At 52.9% G+C, this 20,405-nt stretch overlaps 7 protein-coding genes and 1 non-coding gene across 8 annotated transcripts; 3 read left to right on the forward strand and 5 right to left on the reverse strand.

The window, feature by feature from the left end:
- Positions 1 to 31: 31 nt before the first annotated feature.
- Positions 32 to 623, reverse strand: POSPLADRAFT_1127480 (hypothetical protein; the record flags this gene model as incomplete). The annotated part of the gene is made up of 5 exons (XM_024483634.1): positions 32 to 84; positions 137 to 224; positions 290 to 372; positions 439 to 520; positions 573 to 623. 5 exons carry the CDS (start codon positions 621 to 623, stop codon positions 32 to 34), a joined length of 357 nt encoding a protein of 118 aa, XP_024344618.1.
- A 224-nt stretch (positions 624 to 847) lies between these two features.
- On the forward strand, positions 848 to 3,892 carry POSPLADRAFT_1080117 (hypothetical protein; the record flags this gene model as incomplete). Its single annotated transcript, XM_024482987.1, has 10 exons — positions 848 to 1,152; positions 1,206 to 1,293; positions 1,347 to 1,591; positions 1,643 to 1,784; positions 1,840 to 2,019; positions 2,074 to 2,157; positions 2,216 to 2,379; positions 2,428 to 2,756; positions 2,822 to 3,355; positions 3,414 to 3,892. Coding segments are annotated over 10 exons (2,550 nt in total), but the record flags the coding sequence as incomplete, so codon positions are not given.
- A 735-nt stretch (positions 3,893 to 4,627) lies between these two features.
- On the reverse strand, positions 4,628 to 5,399 carry POSPLADRAFT_1043017 (hypothetical protein; the record flags this gene model as incomplete). Its single annotated transcript, XM_024478209.1, has 2 exons — positions 4,628 to 4,836; positions 4,889 to 5,399. 2 exons carry the CDS (start codon positions 5,397 to 5,399, stop codon positions 4,628 to 4,630), a joined length of 720 nt encoding a protein of 239 aa, XP_024344620.1.
- Positions 5,400 to 5,939: 540 nt separating this feature from the next.
- On the reverse strand, positions 5,940 to 8,045 carry POSPLADRAFT_1176785 (hypothetical protein; the record flags this gene model as incomplete). Its single annotated transcript, XM_024488448.1, has 6 exons — positions 5,940 to 6,471; positions 6,525 to 6,772; positions 6,827 to 6,950; positions 6,998 to 7,024; positions 7,081 to 7,415; positions 7,466 to 8,045. 6 exons carry the CDS (start codon positions 8,043 to 8,045, stop codon positions 6,106 to 6,108), a joined length of 1,680 nt encoding a protein of 559 aa, XP_024344621.1. The 3' UTR covers positions 5,940 to 6,105.
- Positions 8,046 to 8,795: 750 nt separating this feature from the next.
- POSPLADRAFT_1127441 (hypothetical protein) lies at positions 8,796 to 10,318 on the forward strand (the record flags this gene model as incomplete). Its single annotated transcript, XM_024483627.1, has 9 exons — positions 8,796 to 8,916; positions 8,966 to 9,131; positions 9,183 to 9,204; positions 9,255 to 9,276; positions 9,339 to 9,440; positions 9,493 to 9,553; positions 9,606 to 9,655; positions 9,720 to 9,907; positions 9,962 to 10,318. The coding sequence occupies 9 exons, from the start codon at positions 8,796 to 8,798 to the stop codon at positions 10,316 to 10,318; spliced, it is 1,089 nt and encodes a 362-aa protein (XP_024344622.1).
- A 61-nt stretch (positions 10,319 to 10,379) lies between these two features.
- On the reverse strand, positions 10,380 to 15,836 carry POSPLADRAFT_1064305 (glycosyltransferase family 1 protein; the record flags this gene model as incomplete). The annotated part of the gene is made up of 19 exons (XM_024481785.1): positions 10,380 to 10,789; positions 10,841 to 11,031; positions 11,087 to 11,464; positions 11,511 to 11,703; positions 11,761 to 11,784; positions 11,837 to 11,873; positions 11,926 to 12,086; positions 12,137 to 12,244; positions 12,302 to 12,817; positions 12,866 to 12,972; positions 13,024 to 13,981; positions 14,033 to 14,230; positions 14,286 to 14,396; positions 14,450 to 14,517; positions 14,568 to 14,597; positions 14,653 to 15,054; positions 15,108 to 15,246; positions 15,302 to 15,393; positions 15,548 to 15,836. The coding sequence occupies 19 exons, from the start codon at positions 15,834 to 15,836 to the stop codon at positions 10,532 to 10,534; spliced, it is 4,260 nt and encodes a 1,419-aa protein (XP_024344623.1). The 3' UTR covers positions 10,380 to 10,531.
- Positions 15,837 to 16,469: 633 nt separating this feature from the next.
- On the forward strand, positions 16,470 to 20,089 carry POSPLADRAFT_1043022 (carbohydrate-binding module family 43 protein; the record flags this gene model as incomplete). Its single annotated transcript, XM_024478210.1, has 10 exons — positions 16,470 to 16,483; positions 16,539 to 16,892; positions 17,015 to 17,206; positions 17,387 to 17,414; positions 17,650 to 17,729; positions 18,022 to 18,104; positions 18,170 to 18,307; positions 18,368 to 18,569; positions 19,094 to 19,698; positions 19,764 to 20,089. The coding sequence occupies 10 exons, from the start codon at positions 16,470 to 16,472 to the stop codon at positions 20,087 to 20,089; spliced, it is 2,022 nt and encodes a 673-aa protein (XP_024344624.1).
- Positions 17,683 to 17,768, reverse strand: POSPLADRAFT_t14. Its single transcript has one exon. It is a non-coding gene; the product is annotated as a tRNA-Lys (tRNA).
- Positions 20,090 to 20,405: the final 316 nt, after the last annotated feature.

Raw genomic sequence — 20,405 nt, forward strand, 5'->3', positions numbered from 1 at the left:
TGTGCGGCCTCGTGAAGGTCTGCTGTTCCCTTCATTCACCGAATAGTTTCTGCACGCGCCTGAGTATCGAATCCTTCGACGGATCTGCAAGGCATGATAGTCGGCATTCGCGCTTGATTCAAGGGATGAAACTCACCATATGGATGATCCTTGGAGGGTATCTCGAGGAGTGCTGGGAATGCCTGCTCATACTTGTCGACTGATGGTCGGATCCTCTCCGCAATCTGTGTCAGAGCGGAGTGTTAAGCATTTCCACCTGTTACCACGTGCAGTTGAAGCATCCACGTACATGCTGGTTGATTAGTAGAATTGCAATGTCCTTCCGTTCTGTGAACTCTTGGAAGGCCGCTTCAATCTGAGGTGTCTGCGTCTCTGGATGGGGCGTGAGGAGCTATATTCAGTGGAAGAAGACGTCTTGACGGCAGAGACTTGACTCACTGGAGTCCACGACGAGGAAGTTTCTCCGGTGGTCCTGGCTAATTTGTCCAATGCCGGCGAGCAAAAGGCCAGTGACAGTGTCCTGGTGAAGCACACTGAGCAGGTGACGTCGTTACAGGCTATTAGCACCACACCTCATCGCCGATGACGGCAAGGAGGTCGCGTTCCTTGGCGGCGGTCGCCATCGTCGTCGTCGGTGTAATGGCAGCAAGGGGCAGACGCCGGCTATGATGCGGAGGACGATTGAGTCTCGTGATCTCGACGCGTCTCACCGATCACTTTCGTCATTCCGCCATTTTCTTGTCCCGGGCACTCGGTTTTGATTTTGACTTGCTCCTCCCTTTTCTCCTACCGCGAACATCGCGAAAAGCATACGAGTCTATTCGACTTAGCAATAGGAATGGCTACCGATATCTTCAATCGGCCTCCGAGCATCTCAGAGGACACACTACAACACACACTGTACCCGCAGAACGGCCTCTCTGATCGAGCCTCGGTCACTACTCTGGCGACCTTGATGCATGCGTGTGTTGACTCGTTACTACCTGGTCACCTCTGGCACCGCGACGCGTTTGAGCTGAAGGTAGTCCCGAATCCAGACGGAGAGGGATGGGTGCTAGAAGGCAGGATGCGAGTCGGTGACTGCGTAGACGACGAATGGTGTGCAGTATGGCTTCTCAGGGAGATCAGTGCGAAATGGGACGTTGTCATCAGGTGTGCGAGGTGTCTGAACTTTGCCACAGCTAAACGCTGAACGTCCTCCACAGTGTATTTGACTCGGACGGTGAATTCCTTCTGATCGAGGCAGCGGAATCGCTACCCTCTTGGGTCACCCCGTCCAACGCTGAGAATAGGGTGCGCCGCATATAAACGTGTCATTATACGTGCACGACTCACGGAACCCACAGGTCTGGATCTACCATTCCCGCCTCCATCTCATTCCTCTCTCACACGTCTCTGCACCATCTAGCAAACCCCGTCGGAGACGTTATCCAGGCGGCAAGGACAGTGATGACGAGGAAGACATTACGGGAAATCAAGACGAGGACAACTACATCAGTGCGCAAGACGCCTTGGAGCTTGTACGAGATCCCTTGGCCGATACCTTTGCACCGGCGGAAGTGGAGAAGACCGTATGGGCACGAATAACAGGGTACGTATGCTCATAGGTACTGATGATTGATCGCTGACCATGTATACCTAGATATCCCGCCGCAGCTCGTCAGCATGTACATGTCACAAAGGCCTGGTTACCTGTGGACATTGCCAAGGCACTCACGGTTGATCCATCATTGGTGCAGAAGCCCGTAGAGACATTCTACACCCGTGATGCCATTCAGCTGCGTGTAAGTAAATATTGTGCTCAGAGAAGAGCTCCATCTTGATGTACTATCTCGACAGGCCGCGCACAGGATGTCCCGCTTCCCTCCAGAGCCATCCATACTGACAACTGTCAAAGTGACACGAACAGCATATGCGCAGCTTGTGGGACAAAAGTTCTACCCTCCGAAGATATTCGGGCGGTGGCAAGAGAAGGAGAGCACGACTGAATGGCGATGGAGAGATGTCGGAATGAAGATCGTGAGCGACATAAACGATGAGAATCAGGCATCAACCGATAATCCGACTTTCTAGGCATGTGGGTTCGAAATGCTCTACCAAGAAAGCAAGAGCCGTTCGGACGTTTCGCCAATCTCGGCTGACGCTGTGAAGTCATCCGTACGTTGCATCCGAAAAACATGACATCTGGCAAGGTGACGCTGACGTCCAAATGTAGGCTCAAGCACGGAAGGACGCGCTGCGGCGCAACCTAGATTACATGAAGTACGTCGAAAACTTGAGATCCTCTGGATATTTCAAGGGTGAGCTTGAGGGCTCCCAACTGTGGACCGAGCTCGAGGACAAGGCCGCGGCCGCGTTCCTCGAGGCTCGAAGAGAAGAGTACGTGTACATTTTTGGTTCGTACGGCAGCGAACTCATCCTCGGTAGTGATGCAACACGACCGTCGTTTGCGTCAGCTATGACTGCTGCCGTGAGCCAAGTCGGCGACAATTTCGTTCCCCCGCAGCAAAATGAAGACTCCAATGATTGGCTGAATGTCGACGCGGCGGACTTTGACGCGATGCTTGAGAAGAACTTCGGAGCGAAACCCAACATTGATTCCACTGAGTCCCCCGATGCTATGGACGTTGACAGCGGCGAGAAGGAGAAAGAGAGTCCAGAGGACCGCATGGCGAAGCAACAAGCTCAACGACTGAAGGATCTGGCGCAAAAGGTGGAAAAATTCGTCGAGGGCGAAGGCGATATCGAAGGCGCGCGTTTCGCAGAGTGAGTCTCATGCTATCCTGTGTGGTGAGCTATTACCAACCCCCCAATAGCGAAGAATTCTCCGACGAGGAATTTAGTGATGACGATCAGTCGGATTCGGATATGACTCAAAGCGAAGCAGACGCAGAGCCGCGACCACAGCCCCCACGAAACGATGTCGAGCAAGCAGCTCGACAAGCCGCGATGGATAAGCTCGTTCCAGGTCTGGATCCCGCTGAATATGGCAAGATGCCACCATCTTTCCATAACAATTCTCAGCGTGTAGCTCCTATCACGATGGAGACAGAGTTGCGCGAAGTCTTTACTGCAGTGTCGCCGGGCACCTCTGGCGAACCGCAGAAACGGCCAATAAGGCCTCCGATCATCCCTCGTGACAAATACGATGGTGTGGATTCGGACGATGAAAGTGACGAAGAGAACGAAGGCGGTGGCGATGATGACGAGGAAGCGGACAAGCCGCAGATCGTGGGCGACGTTGAGATTGATATGGATGAAGAGGAGGACGAATTTTTGGAGTTTGCTCGTCAAGTGTTGGGTATGTCGGACGATCAATGGAGTGATATTGTCCGGGAGCGCAAAGGCCGTGGAGGTAAGCCATCGAGCTATGTGGACGATTCAATGCACTTAACCTTAACACCTATCCCTAGCATATGTTCCGACGCATATTGTTTCAGAGAACAAGAACGCACGTCCAGCTGCACGATCGTCTCAGTTAAATATCTCTGAAAGTCGACCTCCCCAGGCACCAACACAGAGTTCTCATACGTCCGTCAACCCCAGTCTCGATTCCTTTGAGGCTGTAATGCAGGCCATGGATGCTGAACTTGCGCGATCACGAGGGGACAAACAGCAGTATGCGACTCCCAAAGTGAATAAGGGAAAGGGCAAAGCGTCTCCACAGGACGATATTGCAGACATTGACATCGAGGCCGCTATGGATGTCGAGCTTAAAGCTGCTCTGGAGAAAGAGCATGACGGTGACGAGGATGGTGCAGAGTATGGAGACGGAACAGATTACAACGTGATCAAGAATTTCCTCGAAAGTTTCAAAAGCCAAGCGGGCCTGTCTGGACCAGTAGGAAACCTTGCAGCGCGACTACAGCCAGGTTGGACGCTTCCACGAGACCAGTGACACATTATGATGAACTATGGTAGTAGTCCTTTCGACGAGGTTCACCCGTGTGTGTTCTTTGATTTCACTTCAAATGGGCATCGCGGACTGGTTAGGACTAAACCTCAAGGCCGCTCCAGCAAGTTCTGTATGAAAGAGAGTAGGGTATTAGATTGTGTACTAGTCTGCGTGTATACTATATAAACAAGGACCGCCAAGTTACGAGCTCGAGACACCTAAGCATCGCCACCCTCGGCGTCGCCGCTCTCGCTCTCGCCGCCAGTCCCGCCAGTAACAGTGTCTTCGTTCTCGACGAAGCCGCCCGACTGGACGACGCTGCCGCCCTTTGCGCTGCCGGTCGCGCCGCTGTAGGCGTTACCACCGGGACCGTAACCGTCACCGTCACCACCGTTGGCCTCTCCGGAGTATGTCTCCCCGGCACCACCACCAGCGACTGAAACCTATGTCAGAATAAGTACCGAGTGAGATAAAAACTATCACTCGCCAGCAGCGTCGTTGAAGACTCCTCCGTCGTTATCGCTGTGGTTGATGACGTTCCCGCCATCGACATCCTCGCTCGCGCCAGTATATGCGTTACCTCCGGCAGTACCCGAGTCTTGCGCACGCTTGCGACGAGAACTAGTGCCGTCGTTGGTGTTGACGCCGTCAACGATGTTTCCGGCAGCGTCACCACCCTGAGCGTCACCGCTCTCGTTGAAGCCCCCAATGCCACCGGTTACTACAGAACAGTCAGTAAGCGCAGTGAAACAAACAGTACATAATTGACGCACCAGTACCCTCGTTCTCGGTACTCTGGCTGTCTTCAGAGGCGGCAACAACATCACCACCCTCTGAAGGGCCGACAGCACCGCTGTATGAGTTACCACCGGCACCCTTGCCGTCACCGTCACCACCGTAGCTAAAACCACTGAAGCCATCGCCGCCATCGCCGCCTGCGACTATTTGGAAGAGTCAGCATGGAAAAGCGTCAGACCAGGTCGTGAGACGTACCATTACCAACATTATCGACACCCGGTTCGCCGTCGCCCTCACCGTCTTCACCGTCAAAACCGTCAAAACCGGCACCATGGGACGCGGACACCACCGATCCACCCGATGTGTCGCCCGCAGCACCAGTGTAGGAGTTGCCACCTGCGCTGTATTCGTCGGAGGCACGCTTGTCGTGGCCAGGGTAATAGTCGTCAAGAGACGCCGACGCAGGGTTGTGAAGTTGCTGTTCAGCCGCGCGGCGGCCATCAGGGGTTTGGCCTCCTTTGTTCTGGTTCCCTGAGTCCCCTGAGTTCTTGTTGTCGATATCAGCCGGAAGATCGGGCAAGGGCAACGGGCCGTCATCAGAAAGGTGTTTCATCTGAGTAGTACTCAAGCCGCTGAGTGGAGGGACCTGGCGGGGAGAGTTCCTGACTGACGATCCGGGATTGGGGGAGGTCGGAGCCGCGGCGATGAGGCTCGGGCTGACTGCCGCAGCGGCGAAGAGCGTGAAGGCGATAACTGGGCTGCGCATCTTGACTCGTTGAGGTCTTGTAGGCTGTGCTTGAACTTGACGGCAATTAGAAGGAGAAGTTAGGCTAGAGAAGGATGAGAAAGGGAAGAAAGCTGGATGGGGGAATGAGGACGAACAGGTCAGTCTTATATACTGGAAGACGTCAACATTCAGATGCCGCCGCAGCTTCTGAAGTGGCTGCCTCGACTTAGGTGGAGCTGACTTCGATCGACAGTACGTCAACCTAAACACCTTCCCGATCGGGGAGGCGGCTTGCCGCTTTTGGTTGAGGCTCTTCATCAAAGACGGCGCCTCTACCATGTTGTGATGGCACAGCATCTACAGAATAATCATTAACTAGAGCGAGCGATTAAAGGATTATCTACTATGCTTACTGGCTATGCAAGGGGATTTGGCAGACGCGGACGACAAGCCACAGGAAAAACTTGCAACACAAACTGTCCCAGGTGTCACATCGATACGTTTCTATGACGCGGGAGCGGTGAATTGTCCGCTGCGAGTGTCGATTTTCTGGAGTTCTGGGAGCACGCCGATAGAATTATGCATTCTGAGAGCGAAGCTTTCACCGGGGCTCAAATACGACAATATACCATCAGAGCAGATAGACCAAGGGTAATTCCTGCTCGCCATTATATTCACGTACGTCAATACGACAGCCACGGTCCGGTATTTCAGACCGCGTTCTTCTGCAGTTTGGGCCACTGCGTCACGTCAATTGATGCTCATGATGCCAAGGACCACCGAAGCGAACCTCAGGCAATCGTATAATGTCTTGTTCCGGGATGCCCTCCCCAGCCTCGTGTCCTGCCTGGATGTAAATCGCCCTTTCAGAAGCCGCGTCCTTTCCATCGCCACTTCTAGCTAGTGCCTTGCGTTTATTGAGCATAACGCGCCAGGGGGGCTCTTCAAACGCCTTGTCGACCTCCTCCAGTGATGCGCCTCTCGTTTCCGGTTGGAAACCGATGCATACTAGGGTCGTGAATAGTGAGCAGCCTCCGAAGAGGAAATACGGCCCATATGACGATCGGGCAAGGAAAAGTGGAGTGGAGAAGGCAATTGCCCAATTGACGACCTATAGGCTTCGATATAAGACAAGTGCCTCGCACTGCAGGTAGCAAGACGCACCCAATTAGCGCATTGACCCAGGCTGGTGGCAGCAGCCCGTGTTCTCATTGGTTGTATTTCGCTACAAATGGTTCGTGTCACAATTGCCCAGCTTGCGACGTATCCAACCACGAATATATAAATGAGCACGATTATCGCGTAGCGGCCGGCGACAGTATCGGAAGCGTGCGAGGCATAGAGTGAGCCAATCAAAATCATTGCAACGCCGATCACAATACCGCCGCGGATCATGGAAGCTCGGCGACTCCCTCAGTTGGAATAGAAATTAGTGAGAATGCAATGAGGGCAAGGTGGGGACTCACATTTGTCTGCGAAGAATTGCACAGCAAAGGTGAGGACGACATTGATGATTCCAGATACACCAGACGCTATGAAGGATGCGGTTGTGGCAGACAACCCAGCTTGCGAAAAGAGGACGGGGGCATACTAAACAAAATGAGGACAGGATGCCTACCGCATTAGCGATCACGCACATAGAGGACGCCGTCAATACCAGATGCCTGAGCAAAGTGAAGATCAGCCTTGGCAAATAACGATGTGGTGGGAGGACCCATACTTGTTGCATTCCCATCAAGAAAACACCCAGGATGGTTCGGGTTCTGATGCCCTTGGTCCAGAGATGGGATAGCTCCTGCCAAATGTTCGTCCTTTCGGACGCATCGCGACGGACATGCTCTTCCGTTTTGTGTGCATCCGCCGAGATCACGCCGAGCTTCAGCCATGCGATTTCGGCTTCCGCGTCTCTTCCGACATGCCGCAGCCATCGAGGTGAGTGGGGTAGGAAGGGCGCGCCCACGGCAAGCACAACGGATACAACCGCCTGCATGCCAAAAGGAAAACGCCACGAGAATGAAGACCCCACACGCACGGTGCTGTAACAGACAAAATACCCTTTGTGGTCATTGAGATGGGTAAGGCAAGAGTCGAGGCTTTCCACATACCAGCGGCGATTCCTGTAGTCACCAACAACTGGACAACGGACCCCAGTCTGCCCCTAGCGGAGGCTGGAGCTATCTCGATAGCGTACACAGTTCTTGCCGAGAGAAAAAGGCCTTCGCCGACCCCCGCAACGCATCTTCCGACAAGAAGTTGTGCTAAGGCGTGCGCAGAACATGAGATCACACTGCCAGCGGCGAAAACGATGGCACCGAGTGCGATTGTCCTGGTTCGCGATATTCTATCCGACAGAGGTCCAGAGACGAGAGACGCAATGGCGGCTGTGATGAGAATAGTCGATACAATGAGTCCTTGGACAGTCGACGATAGGTGACCTGTCTTGGAGAATCGCTCTTGGAATTGTGACATCACTGTAATGGAGCCAATACTGCCAGTGTCGAAGCCAAAAACGAATCCACCCAGCGCTGTGAAGAGAGCAGACCAAATGCAGTTAGGTACATGGGTGATATGAAAGCGTGCGCGCAAGGTACGTAAACGCTGTGATATGCTTAGCGGTGGCGCCTGGACGCAAGCACTGCTAGTAGCAGGGGCGTGAGCTATACGAAGTTCTTCCTGGATATCCATACCGCCAGCGCAAGGAGAATGGGCGAATGAAGAGGGACTTCGCAGGAGCATCCGCAGATCTAGTCAGAAGCTTTATGGTCGGTCAAGGCGCCCAGTCAGACTCTGCCAAGCCAGAATCGTGTCGTACTAGTAGGTCATATGCACCTGCTTGCATAATACTAGTAGCATGCCAGACGCTCAGTGCAGACCTACACACTGACTGCGCCTTAAGATGGAAGCAAATTTGCACGGAGCAACGAGCTGTTGCTTTGTGGGGAAGTTGTGGGGGAGATGACGACTCGATGTGATGCTGTGGCGGCAACATCCGTTACTCAAAAATAGAACATTTCGTGCTCAACACAGTAATTTACGTTGACCGATACCCCAGCTTGGCCTTGTGAGGTCAGAAGACGCTCGCCAGTCTCGCCTCGTAGCAACGATGCCTTGAGTAGAATGCAAATTAGGGGGATAATTGAACTACTGGTGCATCCTAAGTACTAATGAAGCGTATACGACATCGACATATAAGGCGGCTGATAGGGTTGCTCAGAAGGACGGACGCCGTTCCTTCCAAGGTAGCCTTAGGTGGGGTCCTTCACTGGATCAATAGAAGACATTCTCTGCATCAATGATCGAGAGTGCCTGATCGCCGTCATGCACCAATGCTAGAGGACGGTCCGCTTGTTTCCACTTCCACTCATTGCCTTGACCATGGCCACCCTCAGGCTCGTGAGGAATAGCGCACGGGCTAACCGCAGCGTGCTGACCTCCATGTCGCTGGCAACCGTAGCTCAGCATACGCCCCACCCAATCACACTGACTCCTGAGGGCGCAGTCTCGATATCTTATCCGACTCTGGTCAAATCCCCTTATTCTCTGACCTCCTCCATCGGTGGGTACTGTCTTTGCAATGCGTACATTCAGCTCAAATATCAGCGAAGAGAAGGCGTTTGGGTCGCACCCTGACAGCTTGGGAATTCTCGTTGTCCGTGATCTGCCCACTGCTTTCGTTCCCGCAAGAGAGAGGCTGTTGAAGCTCGCATATCGCTTCGCCAACCTGGCACCGGAGATACGTGAGAGATACGCAGACTCAAAGACCAATTATAGGTGCGCATCCCAATGGCCAGAACTGTCTTGTGTTGCTAACAGGTGGGAAAGCTTTGGCTGGTCTCATGGCAAGGTATGCCGCCATCGTCTGCTGTGCTCTCACTCCCTCACGAGATCGGCAAGGAAATTATGAATGGAAGGCCTGGTAAATTTTTGATGGTAGAATTTCGGCCGAGCATCGACTGACACACTTCTTTCGCATTGCAGATACGCTGAAAGGATCTTATTATGCGAACCCAGTGGTAGACACTCCTGATGTCTCAGCGGCTCAAAGGCAGGCGTACCCGGAGTACTACGGTACAAACATCTGTACGGTTCTGGTCGATCGAAGATTCCTCAAGTTCTTATGATGCACTTTCAGGGCCAAGCAACGACAATAAGTCAATCCAAGGATTTGAGCAGGCTTTCAAGGACCTTGGAAAGTAAGCCGTATCTCTCGTGCTGAAAGTATGCGTTACTGAGCTCCCGTTACAGACTGATCTTCAAGATTGGGTGTGACTTGGCCGTCGCTTGTCAGCCTTTCGGTAAGCTGCACCGCTATGAATATACAAACGTCATAGCATTCAGCACCATCTAAATCGATTCCAGCGTCTTCGCATCTCGTCGATTCCTCTGTATCTCTCGTGGACCTCGTCGCCTCCTCACAAACTACTAAAGCGCGTCTCCTGCACTACTTCCCGCCATCTCCGGAGAGCCCACTGCCCGCTGAAGACGAACCAATCGATAGCTGGTGCGGCTTCCACCTCGACCACTCCCTTCTCACTGGCCTCTGCTCGGTATATATTCTCCTAGCTCTTGACCCCTCTGCACTCACACAAGCATTGAACCAGGCTATGTTCCTACGCCCCAGTGCCAGCGGCGAGCCCACAATAGTCCCATCTCCCTCCCCTTCCTCCGGGCTGTATATCCGCACGCGCGGAGGCGCGCTTACCAAGGTCTCGATCCCGCCCGACAGCCTTGCCTTCCAGACCGGCGAAGCGCTAGAGCTCGCGACCGCCGGTAGCCTACGTGCCACGCCGCACTGCGTGCGCATCGGCGCTGGAGAGAACGTACAGGACGTCTCACGCGAGACATTCGCGCTCTTCATGCAGCCAAACACGAACCAGCAGATCGCCGCATCAGAGACGTTCGGGCAATTCAGCAAGCGCGTGTTCGAACGCCACTACGAACAGGAGACGACGGCGTGAGTGATGCGATTGCGATTGTGCGAATATGCTACAGATTTACAACGTCTGACATATGTACTGTACTGGGAAACATGAAACGAGCCATCCGGGGAGTTACTAGGGTCTACCGTAAATGCTGAGTTGAGATGAGCGGAGCACGACACAGGACGTAGATGCACAACATATATGTGAACGGCAACAACAAAAAAGGGGGCATGTCCAGCGCTAGTGTAATCACTCTGGCTCTGAGCCAGAAATGACACTCCAGTCGCTGGTAGTGTCGTGAGGGTCATGAGAAGAAAGGGGAGAACTGCGACCAGAAACCGGTTCTTGCTGTTCAGGTGATGACGAGGGATTGTACTCGCGTATTGTTGCGTCCTCGCCATGAGCATCACCATCTTGAGGATCGTCGGAGATACCGCCCTTCACCAATGACCGCGCGTATTCAAGGTCTCGGTATATGGCTTCAATTGCAGTGGCAACGCCGTCCTCCTGTAAGAAAGTGTCAACGCCCAAACATGCTTAGGCAGATAGTGGACTTACTGCACGGATCTTCTCGCCCAGTTCCCGAGCACGCTCAATCTGCTTCTGGTCGGTAGTCGCAGCAATCAAAGCCTGCGTGAGACTCTCAACCGTCAGCTTCCTAAGAGCAGTGCCAACACCCAGCGCCTCAACGCGATCTCCCCAGAAGAACTGGTCGCCAAAGAATGGCCTGATGATGGTGGGGATGCCGGCTTGTAGAAGGAGACATGTGAGACCAATCCGAGCAAAGAGCGTAGCATGGCTCACCACGCAAGCTAGCACCTGTTGTGCCTGCACCACCGTGATGACAAGCAGCGTCTACACGCCGGAAAAGCCAATCATGAGGAATCGATGCGACCGGATAGATCTGCTTCGGCAGAGGCTCCTCTGGCTCGGATGCTTCCGTGTTGGTCTTCACAAGCCGATCTGACCATCCCTTGGATAGAATGGCGTAGACGCCGCTTCGAACAACGGCATCAATGACACAGCGCGTCATAGCCTTCGGATCGGACACCACGATGCTACCAAAGCCAATGTACACAATCTTTTTGCTCTCTTTGCGGGCATTCTCTAGGAACTCAATGAGGTCGGGAGGGGCAGCCCATTTCTTGGAGCTAACTTCCGCATCGTCTAAGAACCAGTAGCCTGTAAGGCATGAGCATAAGTAATAACTCGTTGTAACCTGTCTCACCGGTCACATGTATCCATTCAGGCCAGTCTATGGGCCGGGGAACAACCTTGGTGCTGAAATTATACAGGAACGGTATCTTGTGCGGCTCCATCTTGTCGAGACTTGTACTAGGAAGACCCAACGTGTTCCTCCGCCAGCGGTTGATCTGGCCTGCAGTCGCCCGCCAAAATACTTGATCGAACAAGACGTATGACTTACAATCATCCATGTCAGCGATTTCATGACAACGAGGGGGTAATGTCATGCCCACCATATAATTGTAGTTACCGCCCATCTGGAAAACGAGATGAGATGATGCAGTCAATGTGCAATGCCAAAGGACTTGCCTTATGGTCGGGAACAGCAAAGGCATGAGGGTACGCTCTGCGACTCGTTAATCAGCTGAAGAACATGCTACCTGTGTGTGGAGGCAAACCTCGTCCGTGACCAAGTCATCGTGAAGGCCCTGAAGTAAGGGATCTTCAGTGCTTCAGCAATGTGAAAGCCGCTCATAGCGCTGGGGCTTTCTATCAATACATCCGTGTCTTGGCAAGCTTCCCATGATGTTTGGAGGAGGTCATCCACCCATCCGCGGAACTGGTGACAAATGAACCAAGGAGTTGGCGGGCGGCCTGGACTGGACTGACCTTGAGCATACCCTCTCTGAGAAATGCGACAGTGAAAGTGCCATTCTCTACGCATATCCGCATCAGTTCAGCCGGATCGCCGCCCACATATCCGAACTCGATTCCTTGCTGTCAACCTGGGCGTAAGAACAGGTGTTTAACCTGACACACGGAAATGACACATACGCCTTCGATCCACTCTCTGAACTCGCCATGTGTAGCAATTCGGCAACGGTGGCCGTCCTTCATCAAACCCTTGGCTAGTGAAATATATGGTTGAACGTCGCCGCGAGAACCAATGGTCAAGAAGGTGAACCGTAAGGACTGTGTGGGTCTGAAGGTCAGGAAGGTTGACGATGTAGAATTGAACATGACAGCAGGTAATGAGCTCGACATAGCGCCTTCTGATCCTTCCTTATTTCCGGTAATGCTTTCCACGGACTTGCGTGGCCCGAACTCTTCAAGGATGAGAGCGTCGCTCCGACCCGAGGTGGCTTCATCATCATCGCACGAATGAGACGGATGGCGGGTGTCTTCGAGCTGTCGATCTAAGAGGTCGACGAATGCAGCTCGCCGACCTTCGTCGGCAAACTCGAAGAAGAGTTCTTCGTGTCCTCTGACCATTACGACCAACCCAAGACGACCAATCCCTACTGCCTTAGACATCTCGGTGGATAATATATCTTTGAGCGGCAAGACCATCTGAAGCCTTTTAAGTTCAGGTCAGACGGAATGATGAGAAGCACAAACCTTGGTCCGAGTGCTGAGCGGTCCTGTAGACTTGAAACAGAGGAAACCACTGGACACGTAAAATCGGCCGTACACAGGCAATAGTCGGAAAAGATATCCGGGGAAGACTACGGCGTCACTAGGTGAGGATGTACACCTGCAGGAAAGGAGAAGCATACCTCCAAACAGACTCTCCTTGCCATCGAAAGCAAAGGAGTCACGGAACTTGCGCACAGTCTCCAAGTCAGGGGCGGCGTCCGGTGTGTGCAGTACACTGAAGTATCCGAAATCGTTTGCTTCACCGCTACCAGACGTCCGATTGTCAGAGCCGGTATTTGATGATACCACCTCCGAGACTCCTTCTGTGCTGTTGCCAGCAAATAACGTTGTAGGATCTGCACCATATCGTATGCCACTCAAGGCATTACTAAGGGTCTTTCGTGAGGGTATGGAGGGCATCCTAAGCCAGGAAGGAACGCCCACACTCCACGTAATAAACCCACTTTCTCGAGTGGGAGAAACGGTCAGCTGCGACGCAGTGGGGGATGGAGTAGTGGATGGTGGATACGTGTGATGCGAGGAGGACGACGCCGGCGTCGAGCTGGCGGGTAGTCCATCCTGAGTGCTCTCTGGGCTCCGTGTGACCTGTGAGTTGGAAAATAGCAATGACTCTGGCGAGGCAGTCATAGCCATGAAAGAAGACGACCCTCTCTTGTGCACATGTGTGAATTCCTCATTCTCACTGCGCTCCGCAGGCGTTGCAGCTCGGCCGAGGGGAACAGACTCCTGGAGAGGCCGAAAGAACGCGGGAAATCTGAAAGCCGAAGGTGACTTCGTCCCCTGTTCCACAGCAGGTGAACTCTGAGAGCGTATGGCAGAAGGAGGACTAGACTGTGTCGACCGCGAGAAAGTGGTATCAATGACGGTAGGAGTTGCGTCTTGGGGACTGAACCTATGCTTCCGCACCGCGTCACGGATTTGCTTCATGGCAGCTTCAAGATCGTTGAAGTATGCGAAGAAGTAGGAATCAACAGGCACCCGATCACTCCTGTCGACTACCTTGATCTCGATTGTCTCGCTGAAGTCCATCGCCGAAGACTTCTCTACGTCAATGATTGTTGAGTATGGGATCGCAATCTGTCGACAAGTAAGTGATTTGAGCGATCTGGAGCATGTCATGCGAGCTACCTTGACACTATCACCCATATTCTGTACTCTCATCATAACCTTGAGAATTGCCTTCACCCATTCATCCCGGCTTGTAACAGATTCTGCGGACAACCTAATGGTCTTCTGATTTGTCCTAATGCGGATATCCTTCTCATATATAGGTTCACAGGTCATGGCATAACGCAGATCCACGATGCCGTGCGGGAAATACGGATCCTGTATATCAACCGTGTGTCAGCTCAGGCTGATCCGGTTGTTCAGGATAGCTTACCGTTGGCGATAAGTACCAAGATAGCACATCATTCTTGAGGATGAACCACCGTCTGACCCATCGTTTCGTACGCGCCTTCTTCGATATATACCCAGACTTCAGGGTTTGATCCTGCAAACATAGTTCCTCACTAGCCGACTCGAACTAGGCAACTCGATACCTACCTCCCTCGATGGCATATGTGCAAAGAAACACAGATGAGAGTCTGTCAGATACAGATAACCCTGCAATACTGAAGAAATGTTAGTACATGCTGCCATCCTAATATCACCTTACACCTACATGCGGAACGGAGAAGCCAACATGGAATCTCTATATATACACGTCAATGAGCTTGTAGAATACTGACAAAATCATCAAAACTCGCCTGCAACAACCTCTTGTATGCCTGCCAGTTGGAAAACATCTCTCAACTTCTCCGCAAGACGTGCCCTCCGCTGCATCTTCACAGTTGCCATACTTCCTGACCTGCTGACTCGCTTGCGACTCCACGTCACTGACGCATCCACTCCAGGTTGCAATTGGGATGACGTGAGCTCCTGACTTCCTAGCTCAGGACCAGTGATGTCAGACGCGGGGGGCGAAGCTGGTTCGAAGTCGTCTTCCAGATCTTCATCCGAAAGTACTGTTTCTGGACGCGATGGTTCATCTTGATCGGACACTCTGGGTAAAGGACTCCTGTTCCGAGGGAACAAGGACGACGATAGGCGCCTTCTAGAACGCGCAAGGGGACGGTATATCGCGTGGATTGAGGAAGCGAGTCTACTGCCTGTGATGGGCGCAATGAGCAACAATTGTGAACGCCATCATGCTTGTACTGACCAGGTTTGTCGTCGTCGTCGTCGTCACTAGACGTTTCAGCAGCTATTTGGCCTTGCGGCACGTAGTCATCGTCGTCCTGATAGTCGGCTAATGGCATCGCCTGCAGGGCTTGTATCAAGGCTTGCGTGCCTGCTCGAATCTACGAAGCCACATTATGTCAAAGTCTACACCTGGATTCCACACAATGTGCATACCGAACCAGCACCGCGGAAGATGCCTATGTCAGGCCTCCTCGGGCCAAGTGATGGTGAACGAGGTGTGATGAATGGTGAGTCGTCATCTCTTGCTCGAATCGAGAAGCGGTGCAGACCACGCCTTGTCACAGAGCTTGAACCCTGTGTAAGTTGTGAAGAAGGCAATATTTGGGACTGTGTAGCTGTGTCCCCTAAAGAATCCATCCGGTTTGAGCCTGCGGGCCATTCCGACTGCGTACCGCTCACCTTCGCTGCCCTCCCCATTCGCTTTCTCCTTGCCTGACCTCCGATGTCTTAGACGAGAGAATGTAGAGCTTGATGCAGGTAATGCGGGCTGGCTCTGCGTTAACTGCGACTTCGCCCCAATCGACCTTCTTCTGCCCAACTTATCCGCAGCCACCTCGATTGCTCGCTTGACGAATATGCTTTTCGAATCCGCGAGGGTTTCACTGTGTTTCTCTGTGGAATGCAGGGTACACACGGGGTCGCTTGAAGGTCCCCCCGCGCCGGAATCATGAGTGTGTTCTTCGGACATGACGCCACGAGATTGCAGACAAAGGAGCTAGTGGTTTAGAGATGCCGGTGGCAGTCTGAAGGCAAAACACGCCTCGATCAAAGACAGGCGCACATAAAGACGTCAGGTCCGCACCAAAGCCATTGCGGCTGGAATAGGAGTGCCGAGGGTGGGTACCCGTGGCAATGCGAATATCTGCATTTGGGCAAGAGAGACAACGTGCCCGAGGGCAGGACATCACGTTGCCCAGCGCGCCCGTCGCGTCTGCTCAGCGTGCCGCGAGTTGCACTCGTGCTTCCTTCACGCAGACCAGCTTCCTTTCTCTCTCTGTTCCTTCATACTGGTGAAATCCTCAACCATGCAGATGCGCGGAGAGGTGTGCATTGGATCGGCCACCATCCTCTCGTGGGTCCAGTGACTGCTCTGTATGCAGCGAACGCTGACTGCGTGCCAGCTTGGCAGCGCTGCTGTGCCTCATATTCATGCATGTATGACTGTCGGCTCGTCACTGGGAGAACTGATCGAATCTTCGCGACGGCTAGGTTGGCCAGATAAACACCTCTCACGTACCCCGAGGCATTTCCATGGTGAGTAGCTAGAATTACTCGTCACAGAAGCAATATGAAATCGCACGCACCATAGGTCAAAGTCAACATGTCCGGTTATGGGTATGTGTCCGTATCTTTCACTCGTCCCATACTTAGTTGACAGCGACCTTTGTAGTGTAGGACTAGAGGCCGCCCTTGGAGATCCGATCGGGGGGCTCTACACGTCCAATGCCTCAGCACCGCTTCAGCAACAAGCTGGTGTACGACAGATTTACGACTTTGGCCTGTATTCATATTGCGGCTATGTCAATGCCACTGCAGGCAGATGCTCTAATATCTCCGCCGCCAACCGCTTTGAGCCTCTCCAGATCATCACCGCTGACATGCTTACGAACTACTCCGCCTATACGGATTCCATTTTCACCTCGCCGAACACGTTCACCGACTCTAAATATCTCGGCGACTTCTCTAATGGTGCTTATTACCCGCTACTGATTGGCACCGTCTGCGCTGCTCTCGCGCTGTTCGTGTATGTAGTCTATGTGTCTCTACATTGGCACGAAATACCTGATGCACCAGCCGATGATCCAGTGGCATTGCAAAGCATCCACTTGCTTTCCTGTTCTCCACGTTATTTGCTATTGCCGGCAGCTTCATGCTCCTGATAGGCGCAGCCATTTGGACTGTCATCATCAAAAAAGCAGAGACAATCAATGACTTGATGGTCGGGAAGGCATCTTCACCTACACCACTGGGGATTGTCGTGTCCATGGGCAACGGGGTGTATCTTGCGTGGGCTGCATTTGCTTGCCTCATCGCGTCCGTATTGCCATATATGATCAGGTATGTCACGAATGCACAGCAGAAACCCCGGCGAATATTATCTAACTTGCATACCTAGTTGTTGCACATACCGTGGGTAGGACAGAGACTTGCTGCAGCATGCAGCTCGTGTTGACGCTGCAGTGACGGACATTCATTTCATGCTATACTAACGTCAGAGGATGAGTGATGACATTGTAGAATAAATTGTTTCACAAGGCCGGCACCGGTGAATTACAGACCTCGCACTTGTATATACGCTTTACGATACCGCTATGATTACAAGTCGATCTATCTTCTGGCCCTTGTGGTTTCAATATTACCTGCCGCCATGATACAGCGGCGTAGCTTTCGCTCGCAGGTCAACAGGCAATAAATAACAACGTTCATGTCAATGCTTGCTCCATGGCCTTATTCCTTTCTTTGCTGCGGGCCTGCCGGACGATGTCCTGGCTCAAGGAGAGAAAAAGAAGGAAGGGGAGAAGGGCAAAACGACTAGCCCACCGCGAGGGTCGAACTCGCAGCCTTCAGATGCACCCGCTTAGTAAGAGTCTGACGCTCTATCCGATTGAGCTAGGCGGGCATTAAACATATTTGTTTTATAGTATATATGGGGGAAGCATAGGCGCATCAGGCTTTACTGAGCTCGACACTCATGTCCTGATTAGGAAAGCGTGAATGAGGCGGAAGTGTGGTAGTTTCAATTTCAACAGCCTCTCACAGTCATTGACAGTCGTCGTCTTCCATTTGTGAGGGGCGTCCGTGACGCACAAACCCTTGGACCTTACCCACGCGTGCTGCGTACGTTTCAGGGACTTTTTTTCGTTTCGCTCAAGCGGGCTTGTCGTCCTAACACTCTCGTCACCTGAACCCGAGTTAAACTTGGTCGCTCTTGGTGATCCGAAACTTTACCCAGATCGTGCTCGCCTTCCCTTGGGCGTTGTTCACTCTCCCCTCGTCTGCTCTCCATGATGTTTTGCAAAGCACTGGCTGCGACAGTAATTGTCGCACTCTTCTCTAGCGCCCACTGTGCCGTGCAGAAGGTCTCGCGGAATGGCAGATATCTGTACACAGCGGATGGCAATAGATTCTACATCAAGGGTGTTGCGTACCAAGAACAGGGTATGTGCCACCTTTCATCACTGAGGCATGAAACATAATGAACTGATACACCCGGAATAGGTGCGGTCATTGCGACAGCCAACAACCCTTTTCTGGAACCCTCTACGTTCATTGACCCTCTCGCGAACAGCACTTCGTGTGAACGAGACCTACCATACCTGAAGCAGCTTAATGTCAACGCCGTTCGCATATACAGCGTGAATTCTTCGCTGAACCACGACGACTGTATGAATAACCTCAGCAGTGCTGGGATTTACACAATGTACGCCGCTGAATGTCTCGATACCCGCATGCCTTTTCATGGTTCCTGTGATAGTATTGACCTCAGTCTTCCCGTTAACGGGTCTATCAACCGGGACGAACCTACCTGGACTACTGCGCTTCTGGATCAATACATTGAGACGATCGTAACGTTTTCCAAATACGACAATGTGCTCGCCTACAATGTTGGTAATGAAGTGGTCATAGCACCGAATGCAACTGCGGCCGCGGCGTATGTCAAGGCTGCCGCCAGAGACATCAAGGCGTACCTGTAAGGTGCCATTCTATCACTGTTCGTTTTTGTTAAGCATGAAGAATTTTTAGCGCATCCACATCGTCCTCTGCACTGGTAGGATACGCCTCCATAGATGGCGATTCGGATTGGAAGGACCCACTGGCAAATTACCTGAGTTGTGATCCTTCGGGGAAGGACTCTGGATCTACTGCTATTGACCTTTACGGTTTGAACAACTAGTGCGTACGTCATCAGTTATAGCCGAACATGTAATTCACCCTCCGTCATAGCGAATGGTGTGGGGATGCTGACCCGAGTGTTTACGATGGCACAAACGGGGACTTCGCGGGATACAATATTCCGGCCTACTTTAGTGAATACGGCTGCGTCACATCACCCCCGCGTCTGTGGACGGAGGTTCAGGCACTGCTCAGCGCTCCAATGACAGAGATTTGGTCGGGTGGCGTTGCCTTTAGTTATTTCCCGGCCAGCAGCGCAGCCGGGCAGTTCGGGATGGTCACCATAAATCCGAACAACACCGTGACCGTCAGCAGCGACTTCACGCGTCTGCAGGAGCAATACGCCAACGTGACACCTCCGGACGCGCCCAGCCAGAGTAGTGCCGGGTCGACAGCGTATCCCGGCTGCCCGTCGGAGAATTCGACATTCAGCGCGTCTACAACGCTACCGCCGACACCTAACGATGCGGCGTGCAGCTGTCTCGAGAATGCCCTTAGCTGCCAGTTCACGCCAACGACTTCTAACACGTCCGCCATCGTCGGGACACTCATTAACACGGCATGCTCGCTCCTCGGGGCCCAAGGCGGGAACTGCGACGACATAGCCGGGAATGGCACAACCGGCGTGTACGGACGGGCATCCGCCTGTGACCCTTGTGCGTATTAATTTCCGTGTGCGATCAATAAACAATCGGACCATGACTTACACTCATGCCTGCAGCCGTCCAGCTATCGTTTGTCATGAGTGAATACTACGAAGCGACCAACCGGAATGCGCAGTCTTGCGACTTTTCGGGAAACGCGACGATCAACAGCCAGGCGCCATCTAGCGTGTCTGCGGCGGCGGTTGCAACCTCGTGCGTCTCGAACCCCTCTGCGACGTTCACGCCGAGTGCCCCCGCGACTGCGTCTGGAGCTGCAGGATCTGGCACATCCCACGGGAATGCAAGCGGGTCAGCCCACATGCTGAACAGCCCGCGGGCGCTGCTCCGGTTTGGGGTGGTAGTTATTATTAGCATCGCGGGCGGTCTGCTGACGGTGATGTGAGGACTATCGATGATGGACGATGTGACGATGCGGACCTTCTTAGTTCCATGACGATACCTCCTCCACACTATTTCTGACATGTTCTGCTTCTGTGGGTGCGAGGTTTACTCACTATTACAGTATTCCGGACTGCGCAGACACATGCATGGATTTGTAAGAGTAGCTTTCCGCATCGTACCTCGAGCTTCTCTTCGGAGAAATGCTCTACAGTAATCCTTGAACACCGTTTTGAGCAGTAAATCGTTTGCGAACGTGATAGAAATTGCAGCGATGATGAGATGGATTGATTCAAGATGCACTCTGTGTGACACATGCA

The sequence above is a fragment of the Postia placenta genome, assembly GCF_002117355.1.
Source record: "Postia placenta MAD-698-R-SB12 unplaced genomic scaffold POSPLAscaffold_1, whole genome shotgun sequence".
In the NCBI taxonomy this organism is placed as follows: domain Eukaryota; kingdom Fungi; phylum Basidiomycota; class Agaricomycetes; order Polyporales; family Adustoporiaceae; genus Rhodonia; species Rhodonia placenta.